The sequence below is a fragment of the Megascapheus bottae genome, chromosome 19, assembly GCF_031878675.1.
Source record: "Megascapheus bottae isolate mThoBot1 chromosome 19, mThoBot2.hap1, whole genome shotgun sequence".
In the NCBI taxonomy this organism is placed as follows: Eukaryota; Metazoa; Chordata; class Mammalia; order Rodentia; family Geomyidae; genus Megascapheus; species Megascapheus bottae.
Genome location: NC_143527.1, coordinates 17,375,959 through 17,396,619, shown reverse-complemented (window position 1 = coordinate 17,396,619; position 20,661 = coordinate 17,375,959). Strand labels below are relative to the sequence as shown.

At 42.7% G+C, this 20,661-nt stretch overlaps 1 protein-coding gene across 1 annotated transcript in view; it reads right to left on the bottom strand.

Moving 5' to 3' along the window:
- Myo5b (myosin VB) overlaps positions 1-20,661 on the bottom strand; it is a 251,035-nt gene that overhangs the window by 143,330 nt on the left and 87,044 nt on the right. The window contains exons 2-3 of the mRNA XM_090353117.1: positions 8,928-9,038; positions 2,547-2,718 (exon numbers count right to left, since the gene is read on the bottom strand). Of these exons, the coding sequence (XP_090209243.1) occupies positions 2,547-2,718; positions 8,928-9,038 (283 nt within the window). The remainder of the gene's footprint in view (positions 1-2,546; positions 2,719-8,927; positions 9,039-20,661) is intronic.

Here is a 20,661-nt window from a genome sequence, read left to right as displayed (position 1 = left end):
ATACACTTACACAAATGCTCATTAAACTGAGCTTATGTAACAGATATAGCCGGGTAGTTGTGGCTCACACCTGTAATCCTAGCTACTCGGGAGGCTGAGATCTGAGGACTGCAGTTTGGAGTCAGTCAAGGTAAGAAGATCTGTCAGACTTTTATCTCTAATTAATCACTCAAAAGCTAGAAGTGGAGCTATGGCTCAAGTGGTAGAACACTATCCTTGAAGAAGAAAGCCAAGGGATAGCACCCAGGCTATCCCAAGCAATAGACTTCAAAACCCACCTAAAATTAAAATCTTGGAAAGCCTGAAATTGTTCTAAGAGTGGAGGGGAAGAATAATCAATAAAGTTAATTTGAACACAGGACACTGTATGTATGTATGTATGTATGTAAATCTCACAATGAAACTTTCTCAAACAATCTATGATAATAACAGTAAATTAGTAAAAAACAAAATGTGTTGGAATGGACAGTTTACTTATGTGTGTGGGTTATCTTAAGTATAAGTAATTGTTGGACACACAGAGCAATGTATGTACTCAGGTCCAAGACTGGCTCAGTCCTTGGCTGTGATTTGGCCATTCCTTTCTCAGTGCTTTTGCTGCTTCTGCAAACACACTTGCCTGGGACATCCTCAGGGCAGGAATGGTGACAGGAAGAACCTCAGAAAGATGAGTGTGTGTGTGTCGGGGGGGGGTATTTCTATTATACCACAGTATACATTTCTTTTTTCTCTCCTTACATCTGTATTCTCCCAAAGGATGTAGAGCAAGGATAGACTCAACAGATGTGCTGGTTGAGCAATCAAGGAATCCTAGAATACAATATACCCCTACATAGGCTGGTGAGACAAGTTGTTATTTGAGAACTTACAAAGAAAAACATCAAATTTTGTCTTTAAGACAGAAAAATCTGAGTAGGATCTAAAAGACACCTTTTCAGTCGTCTGGGAAAGAAGACACAGCATGTAAAGTCTCCTACACTGTGTTCACTTCTTGCTTTGAAAGGACAGAAGAGGAACCTAAAGTGTAAGAGATTTGATTATTTCAAATAAAGCAGAAAAGGTCAATAGAGGAAAGAAACACTTATGTCTTTTTTTTATGGGAGATTGCTTGAAAAGACAATCTGGGACTGCCCCCCCCCCCAAAAAAAAGATCCAGAAGCCAAATGAATTTCCACCAAAGTTAACCTCTTGGAGAATCATCTTAGGAGTAGCCACACAACTTTTTCTGGTTAGTAGGGGTTTCATTTCAGGTCATCTTTATTTCAAATTTTGATCTTAAACCCGGAGGCCCCAGGTTTTCCTACAAGACTCCAGCTTCTTCCGGTGCAGCAGAAAATGCGTCCCAGACCCACTGGAGTCTGTCATCAGGTGACAGGTGCCCTGAATGGGCCACGCTGCAGGAGCTAAGTTGCAACACAGAGCAATTCCCTAAAATTGAAAGATGGTTATTTCTCCTTTTCTTTCATTCTTTCTTCTTCTTTTGTGTGTGTGTGTGTGTGTGTGTGTGTGTGTGTGTGTGTGTGTGTGTGTATGGATCATGGGGCTTGAACTCGGCCTAGGCACTGTCCCTGAGCTCTTCAGTTCAAGGCTACCACCCTGGGCCTGCGTGTTGCCTCTGAGCTCCTCAGCTCAAGGCTACTGCCCTACCCTTGAGCTATGCCCCACTTCCCATTTTCAAGAGGTTAATTGGAGATAAGAGTCTCTGGTCCTTTGGTGCCTGGGCAGGCTTTGAGCTTTGATTCTCAATCTCCCAAGTAGCTAGTATTATTTCTCCTTTTTTTTAGGCTTATTTCTCCTTTTCTACTAAAATGGGAGATCTGTCAAAGTGGAATAACCAAGGTAAAAGGCTCCAGGCACCTCGGCATCACTGTGATCACAAACATGCCCAGGACAACTGGCACCGATGCATCCCATGCCTTCTGTGCTGCCCACCAGGCCCTCTTTTTGTCTGCTTCTCAGCAACAGTCTACAGGTGTTCTACTGTATTCATACTCTTAAATAATGCTTAAAGATAGGCAGGGGTGGTGAAAGAAACCAAAATTTGAACTATGGGAAAAAAGTTAAGAAAAATCAACCATGGCAATTTCAGGATTTTTAGGAATTAGTGAGCAAAAGCTCATTAATTCAGTAAGTATTCAAGTATCATGTTTGTACACAGGTTAAAGGAAGTCAGAGAAGAAAGAGGCCTGTTTGAGATGTAAGCCAGGTACACATGTGCAGGTGTTCAGCGGTGAGGGCATGCCTCAGCCAGGACGCTGGGATGGGCTTGCGCTTCCCTTGCACTTCTAGGCAGGAAGTCTACTGGCTGCCCCACTGTGTATGGCCCATTTCTTCCTTACTGAGCTGTGATTAAAGTCAACTCGCAGAGACTAGGGCAAGCTAATTAAGCCACTTTCACTGTCTGCAAACAAACATTCGGAGGAGCTCCGAAGAGAAGTACTTACTCAGGAGAGGAAAGGCAGGCACTTAATGGTTTGAGCTAAACAAATCATCTCAAGATGGTAATCACTTTCCAACACACACAGCCAACAGATGTCTCCACTTACCACAGTAAGTGTAGATATGGTTGGACTCCAGAAAACGGACCTTTAGATTATGCAGAACTGCAGGCTCATGAAGATAGCTGAGGGCAGTGAGGTCATTTTCTCCCACCAAGATATCTGGATTCCGCAGGAAGGGTAGCTGGTTGCTTTGGACATCTACTGGGTATTCCCGAATCTGAAGAAAAGCAGGCAGCAGACATTAAGAGGCAAAGTCCTTATGAAATGTGCAGCCTGTACTCAATATTCTGCCGCCTTGGCTGGGATCATTATCCTAGCATGAGCATTCCAGATGATGAGTAACAGTATTTTTGGTTTTGTGTCAGTACTGGGATTTGAACTCATGGCCTGGTGTTATCTTTTAGAGCTTTTTTACACAGAGTTGATCTACCCACTTGGGCCTTAGCCCCATTTCTGGCCTTTTGGTGTTTAATAGGAGACAATCTCCTGAACTTTTCTGCTGGGGACAGCCTTGAACTGCAATTCTCCTATCTCAGTCTCCTGAGTAGCTAGAATTATAGGTGTAAACCACGGGTGCTTTTTTTTTTGGCCAGTCCTGGGCTTGAGCTTAGGGCCTGAGCACTGTTCTTGGACTTTCTCAAGGCTAGAGCTCTAACACTTGAGCCTCAACACCACTTTCAGCTTTTTTTCTATGTATGTGGTACCGAGGAATCAAATCTGGATCTTTGTGAACGCTAGGCAAGCACTCTACCACTAGGCCAAACTCCCGGCCTGTCAATAATGCTTTAAAGAAAGATACCTGTGGTTTTTGTAAGACATCCGCACAGGTGGAAAACTCACGAGTGACATAATCCCAGTATATCAACATAAAAGACCAACGTAAGCGATTCAGGGAGCATGATTAGATTGAAGAGTATTCTACAACTTTTTAAAGAAAAAAAAAAACCTCATGAGTCTTTAATTCCAGTTGCCATAGGAGTATGATTTCTCCATCTAAGAGACCTTTCTGGATTGTCACATTTGCAGGAGTTTATCTCCCTGCAAACCACACACTCCTCTCCCTCTTAAAAATTCTTACAATTGATGAACTATCCTGTGCAAGTGGCCTCAACTTGTGCCATTTGCATACATATTGCTCTGTAATCGTACTGCAAGCTCTGGGGAAGTAATTTTGCTCTGACCTAATGCCCAGCAGTCACTTGGGAACAATAGTATATATCCTGAAGTCTAATCTCTGATGCTTGCATCCTTGCTGGGTATATCAGAGAGCTTGACAGGACACATTTGGAATTCTCTATATACATATACACATGTGTAAATTATTAAAGCTGGTGATATTTAAACAGGAGAAGCTTGGCATTTTTAAACATTTGAACAGAAGGAACTGGGTCCTTGGTCTCCATGTGTTAGTTCCTAAGAGTCATCTGTGGAGCTTGTGAACATGGTTTCCCGAGCCTAATTTATGTGTCAGGAGGGCCCAGGAATCTGAAATTTTTAAAAATAATCTCAAGTAATTTTGATATACATAGCCTATGGATTTTAAGAATCACTTATGTTGAAACATGTTAACCAAACTACTGTGTAAGCTGTTTCAGGAAATGCCCCAGAATCACATTCCATTTGTTGCGATTACAGTCCATGTTTGAGAATATAAATATCATTGCTCCCTATACTCTATTTTCAGAAGTACTTTTCCTAGGAATAGGCCAGTAAGAACTACATTACCATGGCTGTGGGTGCTAGCATAAGCAGATAAATAGACTGCAATTCACAGATCCAGAAACAAATGAAAGTACAGATGGAAAACAGCATTCAAGTTGCAAATGAGTGGGTAAAAAGATATTTTTAAAATAGTATCAAAGAAACTAGACAGCTATTTAGGAAACAAAATTATGTTAGTGTTCTACTCCTACTTAAAGTCCATAAACTTTAGATTGAACCAACTTAAAAGTAAAGCCAAAATGAAAAATGAGTACTAGAGAAAGTGAGAAAAAATATGAAATATTTGTGCTAAGTTTTAGAAAAGATGATGCAAAACCAAAACTATTTACAAAATATTCATAAACTTGACTAAGGTACTTTAAACTCATAAATCGTATCATCTGAGAAGTAAAATAGGAGAAGGGGATAAGTATTCTGTATTGCAATGACAGAAATCATCTTATTAAAATCTTGTTTTTCTTTTTTTCTGTTGTTCGTGGGCCTTGAAGCTCTGGGCCTGGGCACTATCCCTAAGCTCTTCAGCTCAAGGCTCTACCACTTGAGCCACGATGCAACTTCTGGTTTTTAATTGGAGATACGAGTCTCTCGGACTTTTGTGGCATCGAACCATGATCTTCAGATCTCAACCTCCTGAGGAGCTAAGGTTACAGGCGTAAGCCACCAGCGCCCAGCTAAAATCAAGTTTTTAAAAATTAAGAAAACTGACACTCACACAGGAAGCTGGTCAAAGAACAGAAATCACAAATAAGCAATAAATGGAGGCCATATGAAAATGACTCAATCTGACCACTAAAAATAAAAGGCTCTATCTAGCACAAGTTGTGTGTGGAGGTACACGGCTATAATCTCAACCCTAGGGGTGGGCTGAAGCATGATAATCAGGAGTTGGAGGTCAGCTTAGGCTACACAGTAAGATGTTGCCTTAATGCGGGGGGGGGGGGTGGCGGTGACACTCAGTGTTCATGAGATAAAGGTCTAAAGACATATAAGACTCTCAACTAGAAGTGTATGGGCAAGTGGGTTTACTGTTTGTGGGTACATACTGGCCCCATGTCTCTGGAAGGCAGCAGGTGATATGTATTTAGAATTTTTTTTCTTGTCTGTGACAAGCTCTATTTACAGTCAACTTTCAGCAGACCAAAATTATACAAGTGAGAACTTCATTTTCACTAGGCTCTACCTTTTTTTTTCTTTTCAAGATGTGAACTGTAAGCTCTATTTCAACTCATGCAACCTCTCCCAGTCACAGACTTATACGAAGTCTATGTGTGTTACAGTTCATGGGGGTTACAGTTTTTGAGTGGCAAAGAGTAATGCAGGGCAAATCACCACAATTTCACTCAGCTTTAGGTTTTCATGTGGACAACATGGGCATTAACAGTGGCCTCTATAGAGCATTATTTGGCAGTCCTTACAAAGGGCTCTGCCCAGTGCCCGTCACGTAGAGCTCCTACAGGAAAGAGCACGGACAGGTTACCTGTGATGTTGCAGAGTAGTGTGGGGGAGGGCTGCTTCCAGGAGGCTCCTGGCTCTGAGATTATCCTTGTTCCCACATATTCCTATTGTGGCTGTACCTTCAAGGTCTGTCACTTCCCAATAATGCTACAGGCAGTGGCCAAACCACCAATATATAGACCTTTGTAGTATACTGAATATTAAACTTTAGCAGTCTTTCCTTGAGTTAGTGTGTTGAGTTAGTGCTATTGCTGGAACTCTGTCAGATCTCCCTTCCAAAAGACATTCTGCTGCCATCAGTTGGAGACATCCCCAAGTCTCTCCACCTTTCTCAGCCAGCAGCCTACTGTGGAATGGAGCCCTCACCAAACCCAGCCCTTTGCTTGTCAAGCTGGAAAATTATGACCTAAGCTCAGTGTCTTCACATCTGACACAGACACACTGGCACTCATCTTTTCTCAGATGAAGATCGTTTCAGACCTCCGTAAGCACACAGAGGCAATCGCGTATGCAATTTTGTGAAAACACGTCCACAATTATGCTACTGGCATTGGTTACAGTAAAATTGATAAGGAGTGAAAAATGCTCAGTACAGCAGAAAAGAGGTAGGAGCTGCAAGCTCAGCACTCTGAGCCACAGATTTCTCTATGTGTAGGCATCCAGAGGGAACGAGACTTGACATTTGCTGTTGTTGTTGTTGACGACATAGATTTGAATTGAACACTGCTACTAGTGTCCAACATTTATAGGTAATTGTGGCTCCAGAGAGGCTCAATGTAACAGATGAGGGGCATGCTGCAGTATTTAATGGGCCATATTACTCCTGCACATTTGTCCAGAAGTGTAAGATGCTAGATCTTTGCACTAGCAGCTAGGTGGAGATTGAATGTACCTGGAAACAGGTTTTATTTTTTAAAAACATGCAGAAAGTATATGGTTTACATAAATATTTTTGGTAAACTATACTTAGATTCAGGTTTACATTTTCTCTACCTAGCCCAACACACACCAGGGTAAGCTTGGAGAAATTAAACCATGTTAACACTCTGCAAAACTCTTCTGTTCCTTTACCCTCTTACCCATGAGCATAAAGTGAGGTTGGATAAATAGGAAGCACTGGTCATCTTGGTTGTGCAGTGGCCAGCAGGCACCAACTGTAGGTAAACAGAAGGCAGAAAAGCAAAACCAGGGAAACCAGAAATCTGCCAGCCACTGGAGGGCAGAGTGGAGCAATTTGCCAGGGAGGTGGGGCCAAGAGAGACCACATGACCTGTACACAGCTCTACTCCAGGCAAAGCTGAGGGTGCTATGCTTATCCAACATTAGCACCCCCAGCATGCTAAGGATGAGCACGCAAATAACATACAGCTCTCTGTAGAGAGAAAAATGGCAGACACCATTCATTTATCCCCAAAGTAAGTTACCATGTACTCACTGATTGTGAAATAGAACATCTTACATTATGGAAGGAGAAAACATCTTAAGGAGCATGAAGAATCCTTAGCTGAAGGGACAAGTAGGCAGTAAGCAGAAGGTCTTGACATATGATAGCCCAGGACTGGCATACTGCTTTTTTTTAAAATAGAGAATGTGACTTCTCTTTCTTGCTGTACTAAAACTAACCCTACTGTACTTTGGGGCCCTGTCAAATGGGATGAGCGGGGCTGGGAGGCTGAGCCACCAGCTCGATGTATCAAGGATGGCTTCAGCCTCAGAGAAGATGGTCTTCAAGCATTCAACATTAGCCATGCTTCCAGAGATGCTCAGAGCCAGATACAGGCAAGACATAGCACATGAGTGACCTGGAAAGACTCAGGCGCTCAGTGCTCTCATTGCTGATCTCCAAGCCCAGGAATGTTTCTGATTCCGTGTTGTGTGTTTTCCTAGCTGGGGAGGTAGGAGACGGAATCCGGACAGCTGTCAGGATTAGTCATGCAGGGCCGAACCCCCATGCAGCAGGGGAGGCAAGCATCTGCTCTGTTTTAGCAACATGGAAGATCATTGCTCACTGCCTCCACACGCTGTTAACAACACCCACCCCCTTGAAAAGATCAACTGAAATGAAATCTGTTCCAGGAGAAGACACACCATTCAAGTGGGTGGAATAATTTCATTTTGTTTCTGCTGTGGGATGGGAAGTTATTCAACATGGTCAACAAGATTTCATCTGGTGACAGTTGCACTTCTCACCTCAAAACCAAGAAGGAACTAAAAAAGCCTGTCTGCCAGCTAGGGAGCCGTGAAAGGGGTCCACCTTCTAGCCAACTCAATATCCTGGCCCAGCTCTTCCAAATAACTCAACACTGATACAAAAGAAGGTAATGAGTCAACAAACAGGTTAGATCACCAGCCATCTAGAAAAGAGTAACAAGACCAAAAATGCTTAAAAGAATTTTTAAAAATCCTAAGAAATTCAACTCTCTAAGGCTAAAGGACATGGTACAGACTTTTAGTGACTGGAATTCAGAGGGAGGCAATCCTCATACCAACACAAACCTTCCCTGTTTTCAATGACTTGTCACACCTTGTCCCACTGTACACCCTGCACGAACTCTACTCCTGCACTCTCAGCCTGAAGCCATCTGATTGTCCCTTTCTCCATGGAATCCCAGGTACACCAGCCTCCTTTTCTTGTCCCAAAGAGCCACCTAGGTGTCCACAGCTCTTCCAGTGTGGGACAATCTCCGCTCATGGCAGCCTGAACCTTCAGTGACAGATTCTCTTCTCGAGAAGTCTGGTATCTGTACAGCTTTGCTCCAGCATCAAATTCCTCTGATATCCCAACCACACTCCATTCCCAGCCACCTGTTCCCCTGCCTACATGCAACTGGTCACAACACGCGGTCTTACCTCTATTTCAGATTCATTGCCCTCTCCTGCACGAGCGCCCTGAAAAGGCAGGGCCCCAGTTCTTTAACCATTACTCAGTGAGCTCATCCAGTATTAAAACACACAAAACATGTAAGCAACACAGACAGGTCCCTGCTCAACAGCCCCTGCACCCAGGAACTGTTGGTTGTGGTCAATCACCTCCCACTCGTCCCACTGATACAGAAGATTCTTGCCTCAGCCTCCAGTGTCACTCAGTGGGCACTTACTTCTCTTGTGATATCCACAGAGTGGTCTCATGGTTTAGTACTTTCACATACATTATTGACAGCTTCAATGGCCGAGAAAAACATCAGTCCACATAAAACACTACTTCCCAGTCGGGTCATGTCTCAACTCCCTGCCCCAGCCAGCACTTACGGTCTCATCTTCCAGTTTGAGCTGGAGGCACTTCTCTCCTTCCTTATAGTTTTTGGTTAATTCAGCTGAGCGCCATACTTCATCTGGATCAGGGATCCAGACCCTTGTGTACTGAAAAATGAGAAGAGAAGAAACTTAAATACCCAGTGGTAAAGAAGAGGAAAAACTTGAAAACAATGATGTTAAATGAAGTCATGCCCAGTGAGACAAAGGATACATGTTTTCTCTTACAATTTTCTAAGCTACGTTTAGCTTCCATATGTCAATACGAATGCAGAGGAGAAGAGAGAGAGAAGGCAGTCAGGTACCCAAGGGATAGCCTACAAAATCAGGAAGAGCGTGGGGAGGGATGAGTGAGAATGTTGAAATAGGTACAGTGATCAAGATATATCCTTCACAAACTTTTGTTACATGACAACTTCTTTATAGACTACTTCAAGATATTTTTAAAAGGAAAAAATTAAGCAGCCAGCTTTCGAATTATGTATCACTGTCTAGGAAGGGTCTAATTTAGAGAAGTTTTAAAGCAATGTGTTCATTTTTTCCCTTAAGATATAATGTCATTCAATACTACAATAGATAAATAACTCACAGGACCGATCTTGTGAATTTGTAAGACATCATCATAGATCAGTGAAATTAAAATTCTCCTAGAGATGGGCTAGGTACTAGAGGCTTCTGCCTGTAATCCTACTCACACAGGAGGCTGAAATCTGAGACTGCAGTTTGTAGCCAGCTCAGACACCAAATTATGAGACTCTTGAAAGCAGAGCTGTGGTTCAAGTGGCAGAACACCAGCATGTGAAAGAGCCAAATGAGAACACAAAGCCTCAAAGTTCAAATGCCAATACCAGCACAAACCTTTCAAAAGTTGAAAAAAGACAATCTTTCATATATCATGAAAGAATTACAAAAAAAGCTAAATTTTGGTGTCTACAAGTTTTTGTTTTTGTTTTTTTTGAAAACAGCCATGTCCATGCATGGCTGTTTTCATACTTCAGTGATAGAGATGAGTTGTAACATTTCTGTGAACTGATACACTTACTACCTGGTCCTTTACAGGAAAGTGTGCTGACCTCTGCCCTTGTACTTGCTGTCTGCTCAAGCCTGAGTGTCCACTCTTCACCTGCCTAATCTGGGTAGAGCTCCAGTTCCAATACCAACTCCTCATTGCACATTCTCCCGCACATAGAATCAGCCCTTCCCAGGAAGGCTGCCCCAGCAAATCCCTCCAAGATTGCCTTCCTTTTGCAGTCATTCTTTGTCAGTTTCATCTCATTCCTCTGGGGTTGTGTGGCTCCACTACCCAGCATCTCTGGGGAATTTATGATCCATGGAATTTATGCATCCATGGCAGAACAGGTGCTCGCTGGGGACAGGATTAATGAACAGAACTCATAGGGCACCTGGTTTATACCTCATGATTGACTGGCATATAACTCCTATGAAGTGTAAGGTAAGTGGGTAGTGTACCAATTCCTAAGAGCAACAGTGGCTTTCAATGTGTCAAGTCAATGCAAATAGAAAGAGAAAAGTTGGGTAGCCAAACTCTCGCATAACTTTTAGACAGACGTTGTGAATATCAATCTACTCGTGCAGGCTTTAGGCTCAAATCAAGGAAGTATTCTACCCCTAGCATATATGTGTCTATGTAGACACTGTCACTCATTTCTTCCGACTCTGCAATGATGACGCATGTGGACAGGCACTGAGCTTATTGCAGCCCTCTGTGCTGAGCCCTCTGTACTGAATGCCTCACATCTACAGGCTGGCCTCCCTGTGCTTCCTGAATCCTGGTCATGAAGTCTCAGTTCGGAGGTACTAGAAATTACTCACAGGGCCATTGACTCAACATCATGCTTGTTACAGTCATGCTTATCACGGACATAGTTTTATACTATGTTCAAGGTTACAGTGTTATTTTAACCATGGCCAAATTTTGCACGCTGGCTTTGCAAACCATCACCCTCTCCTTACCACCACCTCAAGGAGGATGCATGGCTCTTTTTTCATGGTTCAGTAGGATCCATGCAAGAGAAATAGCCAAGCGAACAAATACACAACCAGGAAGGGAGAGACAGAGCTGCTGTAGCTTGCAAAGACTTGGGGATGGTGTGGGGGAGATTCCATTACCAACCTGTGGTAACACAGGGCTATCATTTTACAAGCCAAATGGAAACTCTCCAGAGAGATTGAGTTGCTTCCCAATTTTTTCTTACCTGAAGGGAATTCTTTGGCAAATCTGACTCCTTCCATCTTTTCTATTAGGGGACAACTAAAAGGCCAAACTCACTCATGGAATCCGGGTATAATGCTACACAATTGGTCCCTACCCTGTTTAAACAATGCTTAGCCCTATCATGAAAAAAATAAAAATCCAGTCTGACCTAATTATCCAAGAAGAGCCCCATATATTTAGTAATGAAAGCAGATGCCCACCAAACACATGCATTCACACTGAGCTGTTCTCAAGTCCCCGTCCAGTCCCCCTCCTTCCTCTGTCTTCCCCGGTAGCCCCACATTCAGCTACAAAGAGTGGCTGCCTACTACAACAGTGCTCTACCTTGTCTGCTCCCTAGAATCACCTGGGGAGTTATTATTCATTCCCATGCCAGGTAACACCTGACTACTTACATTCATCTCTAGGGGCAAGGACCAGGCAGTGTTTTTGAAGCGCATGTTTTGATTTTGTTTTGTTTTTGAAGCCTAGTGTTTTTAAACTCCATGCGCCAGCAGGTAGAGAACTGGCAGTGCATGTGGCAGGGCTGCCCAGCTGCCTAGAAGGGCATCGTGGACCCTGGTGTGCACCTGCCTGTGGATCCTCCCTCCTGCACTGAAGTATTCTCTGCAAGAGGCCCCAGGAAAAATGCAAGTACATTGTTGAGAAGAGACATATTTCTATAAATCCCCATGTACTGTAGTTCAGAGTTGATTAAGTTAATGAGGTCCAGTCAGCTTTGGTGAGAATTTATTATCAATTTGAGGCATGGGTCTGAGCCTCAATTTCCTCAGTTGAACAAAGGGATGATAGTTATATCTACTTCATGAAGGATCCTAATAATTAAAATAGAGCCAAGATGCACAGCACATGAGCATCTAGAAAGTATGAACCTGGTAAGAGTTTGGGCAGAATTAAGGGGAAGGGAAAATAAGTACTGTAATACATTTTTTTCTGGTTGGTTGTGAGAACTTAGCACCTGGGCAATGGCCCTGCGATTTTCTGCTCAATGCCAGTGTTATATCACTTTGATCCACGGTACCACTTCTAGTTCTCTGGTGGTTAATTGGACATAAGAGTCTCATGGGCTTTCCTGCCCAGGCTGGCTTTCAACCAGTCCTCAGCTCTCAGCCTCCTAAGAGCTAGGATTATAGGCATGCACCCAGCAACTATAATACTTTTAATGTCCTGTTGATTCTAATATGTAGGCCGAACTTTGCCTTCAAGAGTTGGAGCCAGTCTCCCTCACCCCAAAAGCAGATTCTCAAGGCTGGCTGGCATGTAACAAATTAGCTGCAAAAACTAAAATTAACTTCAAAAACTGAAGTGTCCAAATCCCACACTTGACCAAGATTAAGTATCTAGGAAGAGAAACAGCACTATACTGATTATAATAACTTGAAAAAAAAGCACTTTCCTTTTCCACATGGTGAATGCCATAATAAAACCAGTTTTTCAGTGTGAGCCTTAGTGCAAAGGTGAAACTTAAGGGACAAGAACGGGGATATTTGAAACATTTACTCCCTGGAATTATTAATAGCATCCTTTCTAGCCTTATATACAAACATAAGTAATGTTCAATACTTATTTAACTCAGTTACGGTGAGCAGGGTTATCACTCCTCCTTTACACAAAAGAAACCAAGTGCTTGACAATGTCAAGAACTTAGTAGAAGGGACAGAAGGAGAACAACGATCTTAGACTGGCTCTCTTAACCCCTGTCATGTTAACCCACCTGTTGAAATATGATTTTCTTAGAGCAGTGCTGAGCCCGAGTGTACTTACACATGAAAAAAACCCCATGCAAATGCCCATTCACAATGACAGGCTAAGGTAAGCAACAAGCAGTTTCCATGCAGATTCAAGTTTTAGTTGCAATGAAGTCTTGGCTTAAAGCAAGGCAGTCTGGACTGAGTTTCCTGTGAAGGGACACAAAGGGATTCCAAGACCCAACTTGGTGGCTGCCTAGGTCATTTACTTGTCCATTCTTGCCTGTGTTTCAGGGACCGAGAACAGAAACACTAGGTGACACTGCTTTGTTCACTGCTGTATTCTTAGCGCTGAAACTGGAAGTGCCCACAGGCTAGTAGGTACTCCAATCTATGCTATATAACTGTTAATGGGGCTCTAGTGAGGTGCAGGCGAGGAGAGATCCTTTGAAGGGAACAGTAAAAGCAATCAGCAAACACTGCCTCAAGACAGGAATTCTTGCTTGATATCACAGGGGAAGATACAGGTTTGATTTAATTGCCATCCACCTTTCAAGGGACACAGAAGTCATGGACTTTTTTCAGCCAGGACTAGTCTGAAATTAGCTATTTGGAGTGTCATGAAGAGACAAAAGCCAACAGCAATGAAAAGGGTAACTGGACAGTGAGTTTCTAGAGGAAAAGGAGCCAGGGAAGACCCTGGGTATCAGACCCAGCCAAAGAAGCCACTTTCCCAATCTCAGATGGAGCCTCAGGTCCAGGTACAAAGTGACTGAAGGGAGTGCTTGAAAATCAATGGTGAGAGGCTGGAAAATCCTCTAAGCCAATGTGAGAGGTCACACTGGAGATATTCATGTTTGCTTCTTCAAGGAGGTTATGTAAACACTAAGAATGCCCTAAGCCATGGCTTCCCTTTGGTGTAAGTACACACAGTCTAAAGCTTTACCTACAAAAGCAGTAATTTCATAGAATAGGGAGGGAGGGATGGAGCCAGCCCATGGTTTAATTTCAGTGCTACCACAACGGCAGCTTGCCCAGATGCCGAGAACCTGGCAGGTAGCATGTTTTTGACACAATGCGAGCACGCTGCCTGGCTTTGCCTATGCAAAGTGGGACACATTCCACTGTCTTCCAAATTCTGCTAAATTTGCAGGAAAAAATTAGGCCTTTTACTTCAGCGGAGCAGAACTTTTCCCCATCATTCCTATGTTTACTGGTGTCTGAAGACTGACTTGATGGGCCCAGACACCAACCGCATCCGAAAGCCAGTGATGGTTATTCCCCTCAGCTTTGGAGGCCAGAGTCAAGAAATGCCCAGGGGTGGGCTGCTAATTATCTTCCTTTCCCACTCACTGGACTCCCACCGTGGGAGACAACAGACAAGGAGGTTAAAAATTAACATGAAGTTCGCCCCTCCCAAATCCCATCTGCTGATGAGGTCCGAACTTCTGAGGCTCATCTCCCTCATCTGGAAAATGGAAGGAGTCTGCTGTATGGGAGTTGGCTGGGATTAAGCAATATAGATAAAACACTTTGCACATGTATGTGCAAGTGCTGTGTAGTGATGGTTCCTGTGCAGGAACTCAGGTGAGGGGACTGATTCTACCAGGAGAAGCCTCCATGAGCGTCTCAGCAGTGTCTTACGGTCAACAACGGCCACACAAGGTACCTTGGGTACCTTCAGGTCCACTGCTTTATTTACTCAGTTACTTCCTCCTCCTCCCCCTCCCTCTAGCAATAAGCCAAGCTTTCTAGTCTCCCTGTTTATTCAGCCCTTACAAAAGCTGTTTGAATTATTTATACCTTCCCAGTCCTCAAATGCTCTTCAGGGGCAGCTCCCTAAAATTTAGTGTCAGAGGAATCCTATGCCAACTCTGCACCACCTACTGCACCAAGCAGAAATGTAATCAAACGGTGCCTGCCACCCAACGCAATCCAGCTCCCCCTGCACTGTGCTCCACGTCCTTCCTTACAGAGAAGCAAACCCCGCAAACCAGAAAGCCAGAGGAAACCCTTAACCGTCTCATAGATGGGAACAACAAAAGGCCTCTTGGCACCTGTTAGGGTGAAGGACAGAAGAGGAGGTGAGAAGAAAGTTTCATTCTGTAATGTGTGACTATATAGTTAAATAGCAAAGTCATGATAAAAAGCTAGTACTTCCTATCATTGCAGTGGAACAAGTCAATTACACCAAAAAGGCAAATCTACCTACATATATTTGGAACTGTCTATCACAATCTTTTTTTTTTTTAACATTTGCTGTCTTCGTATTTATAGTATCACTGTCTCAACCTTAGCCTTCTGAGAAAAGAGCCAGCTCACTGTGAACTGATTCTACCACCAGTCACAATCCCATCTTAATACATATTCTAAATCTAAATTTCAACTAGTAAGAATCACATCTATTGAGCTGGAGGTAAAATTTATTGTTCTGCAGATGTAGTTTCCAGAGTGAGAGTTTGTCCTCAAGTGACAATGGAAAAGGACAGGAAGCGCCTGCTGTACTGGGAAACTCACCATTTTATCAAGCTGTTAATCTTGTCATCTACTTATAGATGAGGAAGCTGCCAAACCTGAACCGATGTCTAGGCTAAGAGCACGCTGTGCTCTAGATTCCAGAAAGTAGAAGGAAAAAGTTCCGGGTTAAAAAGTCACCACTGGTGTAGAAAAGTCACTACTGGATGCTTTCAGCAGGCCATTTATTGATCATTTTGTGAGCTCCACCATCTGCTTGTATCAAACATAGAACCTCCATACTTTAAGAGTTTAACTGCTAATGTAAGGCTTTAAAACATCGATGCTGTCAACCACCAAAACACCAGCAAACTTTCCCTACCATTCCCAACATCCCATTCCCTACATTTAAGAACCAAGTGACAGGGTAGAGTGCTATTGCCTTGAAATAGGCAGAGTTAAGAGGTGCTACCACACATCCTATTCTACATAACCAAGTCCCTCCCCCCAAGTTATCCAGCCCCCAATGTTACAGTATCCAGTTTAAGAAACTCAGTTCTGTGGGGGAGTGAGTCAGGGGGAAGAACACATGAAGAGAGGAAGTTAGGGAGAATATAGTTATAACATTCACTGCATCTCCTATGAAACTAAGTTGACAGGAAGGATAGGACTGGTGAGGAGGGGAGAAAATAATCAAAAGGGTGATATGGATGAGAGACACTGTACTTATAAAATGATGTGATGTATGATAACCCCTTTGTAAAACTACTTAAAAATATGAAATAAGTAAAAAATTAACCCTCAAAAATCAACTGCCTTCCTTTATGCCAACAGTGAGAGGAATAAGGCAACAATCAGGAAAGCAACTCCTTTTGCAATAGCCTCAAAGAAAATAAAGTACCTAGGAATTATCTTAAGAATGTAAAGGACCTTTTTGATGAAATCTTTAAAACCCTGAAAAAGGAAATTAAAGCAGAACTGAGGAAATGGAAAAACCTCCCATGCTCCTGGGTTGGAAGAATCAACATTGTGAAAATGACAATCTTGCCAAGGGCTATCTACAAATTCAACCCAATACCCATCAATATCCCAATGTCATTCTTTAAAGAAATAGAAGAGGCAATCCAAAATTTCATATGGAATAATAAAAGACCCCGTGTAGCAAAAACACTTCTTAGCAGAAAGAAAAGCACAGGAGGAATTTCAATACCAAACTTCAGAGCTATAGTGACCAAAACAGCTTGGTATGGGCACAAGAACAGGCCTGAAGACCAATGGAATAGAACTGAGGACCCAGATATTAAACCACAGACCTATGGCCACCTGATCTTTGACAAGGGAGCCAAAAAAATAGAATGGAAGAAAGATAGCCTCTTCAACAAGTGGTGCTGTCAGAACTGGTTAAGCACCCGCAGAAAACTAAAGTTAGATCCTTCTTTGTCACCCTGCACTAGAATTAACTCCAAATGGGTCAAATACCTCGAGGTAAAAGCCGACTCACTGAAAACTTTACAAGAAGGAATAGGAGATACACTAGGCCTCCTTGGCACAGGTTGAAACTTTCTTAATAAGGACCAAGAATCACAACAAATCAGTGGGACTGCATTAAACTGCAGAGCTTTTGTATGGCAAAGGACATAGCTAGTAAATTAATTAGGAAGCCTACAGAATGGGAGAAGATCTTCACCAACCATACAATGGACAAAGGCCTCATATCTAAAATATATCAACAGCTCAAAAAATTGAATCACTCCAAAACTAATCTCCAAAGAAACAACGATCCCATTAAAAGATGGGCCAAAGACTTAAAGAGAGTCTTCTCTGAAAAAGAAACAAAAATGGCCTATAGACACATGAAGAAATGCTCAACATCTCTGGTCTCAAAAGAAATGCAAATCAAAACAACTCTAAGATTCCACCTCACTCCAGTTAGAATGGCCAGGATCAAGAAAACTAACAACAACAGATGCTGGAGGGGATGTGGCCAGGAGGGATCACTACTACACTGATGGTGGGAGCACAAACTCATTCAATCACTATGGAAAGCAGCATGGCAGTTTCTCAAAAGACTAAACATAGAGCTCCCCTATGACCCAGCAATTCCACTACCCCATTGGCACCTACCCAATTGTCCAGAAACAAGGACATACTAAATCCACTAGCACAATGATGTTCATTGCAGCATTATTTACCATAGCAAAGATATGGAACCAACCCAGATGTCCCTCAGTTGATGAGTGGATCAACAAGATGTGGTATTTGTACACAATAGAATTCTATGCTACTGTCAGAAAGAATGACATCACCCCATTTGTTAGGAAATGGAAAGACTTAGAAAAGATCATATTAAGTGAAGTAAGCCAGACTCAAAGGAACATAGGCTCAATGGTTTCCCTCATTTGTCATATTCAGTAGAAACCTTGGGCTCTCATAGCAGAGATATGCAATAGAGCAAAACCTAGATACATAAGGCTATATAGTATGACGCTAAATGAAAGGACCTCTAGGATATAGAAACAAAAGCCATATAATGAGTGATTGTTTTCCTTAATGTACTATATTATCTCTCATCTCTTTTGCTGTCCCTTGATTAGCTCATATTGTTACAGTCTATCAGTTTTATTATCTTATATATGGGATATATTTGTATTTGGTTATTTGAAATTGGATAGGGAAGGGGGGAAAACAAGGTGAGGGATGGGGGTCGGGGGGAGTGAAATGGGGACCAAGACATGAGAAAGGGTATCAATGTATGTGAATTAATGCACTTTCTATCTGGCGAATATAATGTAACCCTTCTATTAATTACAATAAAATATATGAAAAAATATGAAATAAGTAATTAAATCCAGAAAAAATCATCGATACCACCTCTTAAATTGGGAAAAAATTTAAACCCGCAAAATACTTCATCCTTCAGTGTGATCCTTTTGTTTCACACATGTCCAGTTAATTTATAGGACAAAATTCAAGGTAAGACTATTTCCAATCTATAGCAAATGACTTTTCTGGCCATATACCACTACTGTGCCCACTATTCCTCCTCTCTAGCCACACCACTCTATTTTCAACTATTTTTGAGAACATGTCTGCATACCTTTGGCTTCCATTTCTCTTCTCTCTGCCTCAAATGTCTCTTTCTCTTTCTCATCTTTCCCCATTGTGGGGATGGTCCTCTGAGGTCCCACTGAAGTGGGGCTTCGAGTGTCATTTGATTTCTCTACAACAGCCTTAATGTTCACTACACTCATTTGCATAGATGGTTCTCAATCCTCCATCCTCCAGGATAATAATGTACAATTCATCTTTGCATCCCATGCACAGAGGAAAAGTGCTTCACTGCTGGCTGAATGGATGAATACAAACACTTTCTAGCACTGATGATTCTTGCTTCCCATAGCAAGAAACTTCAGCCTCATTCCCACCAGAAATGCTAAATATAGTACTATCTAAATGACCCATCAGAGTAGGGCTGTCACCAGCTCCAGAACATCTGGCCATGAGGACCAGCAGCTTTGTCACCAAGTCTCAGTATGGAGTCTGATGAGGCTGCATTTCTCTCTGCTGTTTGCACAGCCAAGGCTTCTTTCAGTTCTTATCTGTTTGAACTCCTGGTTCTGGGAAACTTCTAGACCCTGCACAGTCAAAGCTTTGTGGCAATGAGTGTATTAGATAAATGCTTTGATGTTTCTATAAAGCTAAAGGGATACTACCAAAAGCATAATTTTTAGCACTAGTCTAATAGTTACAGGAGAGAGTCCAAAAGACATTCCTGCCTGGTTTCTGCTAACAAGGGACAATTCAATAGCTGATTTCTAGAATATTCTGTGTCACACAGTCCACCCACCAGCGGCAAGCAATCTACAAGGCTTGGGATAAAGGAAAGCAGATAGGAACAGGATGCCATACAAGTCTCCTGTGGTGACTCTATGGGGCCTGGTGACTCCATTAGGATTCCCCTCAAAAGTTCTCCCAGGGCCCCAGAAAAACACTGTCAGTTCTGTGAGAACTAATGCTAAGAAGGACAATATCAAAGGGGAAAATGGCTGCAAATAATGTACTTACCACCTCCATAATCAGGAACCATTTATCAATCAATCAATAAAATTTAACATTTCCCTTTGACCTAGAAGGATGGAATCAAGCTGAGACTCTCAGAAGCTTCAAGGATCCAAACCATAGCCTGTCAAGCGCCTGCAGGGAGAGACAAGATCCCCTGATGGAACAGAGACCCACAATGAAAGAAGGATGCCATGCACAGGGAGTGTTGAGGAAGCTGGGAACAGAAATGGGTAATGTGAACGAATATCCACCTCTAACTGCTGTGCTCCTGGCATAAACTGCCTGCCCATTCCTTCCCACTTCCTTATTCATGGGAGCTGTGTAATTCATAAGGGCATCAAAAGAAAAAAAAACTCCCTTTGGACACTAAACACTTTATATGGGCCTATCATGATGCCCCTAGAGGTCTAGGATATCTTTTTGCCCTTGGGGAGTGAACTGTGGGTAACGAGCCCTGGGAGATGCTGAACAATGGGCTGGCTCCCACTTTCTGGATGGGCTGGCTCCCACTTTCTGGATGAGGCCAAGAGGAAGTCCCAAAAGAGAACTTGACTGGTATGACCAGAAGCAGGAATAAACAAGTCTGATATTCCAGGCAGCAGCATGCAAGAGTGCTCCCAACAGTTTGTGAAGCCAGGCTTTGTGGAGAGGTATGACGAACAAAAGGCAGGTTAAAGACTCATCCAAGCATGACTGAAAAGTTCTCACAAAACTCTTTGGTAAGAAGCAGCCAGAAATGGTTTATGGACCATTGATGGAGTACTATAAAAGAAAGTATTTCTAAAAGGACTGCACATCAGTCTGCCAGGATCTGGTGGCTCATGCCTGTAATCCTAACTTCTACTCAGTAGGCTGAGATCTGAGGATAGGAGTTTGACGCCAGCCTGGGCAGTAATGTCCATGAAACTGTTATCTCCAATGAACTACCTAAAAACCAGAAACGGAGATATGGCTCAAAGTGATAGAGTGCTAACCTTGAGCAAAAAAGCTCAAGGACAAAACCCAGGCCCTGAGTTCAAGCCCCATAGCCAACAAAATAAGATCAAACATCATCACAAAACGAAGTGTCACCATTGCTATTCTTGGCACCTACAACTGAAGCTTGGAACCATGGAAGGGGTACCCAGATGGCAAAACTGAAACCATTAACAATCAAGAACAGACTAGTGCACAGTTTATATCAACTCAATCACTCACCAAAACTCTGTATGCATATGGAACTGGCAAGATAGGAAGAGAGTCTCTGGAAACTTGGCAAACAAAACTGCATGAAAGCAACTTTGGGATCACC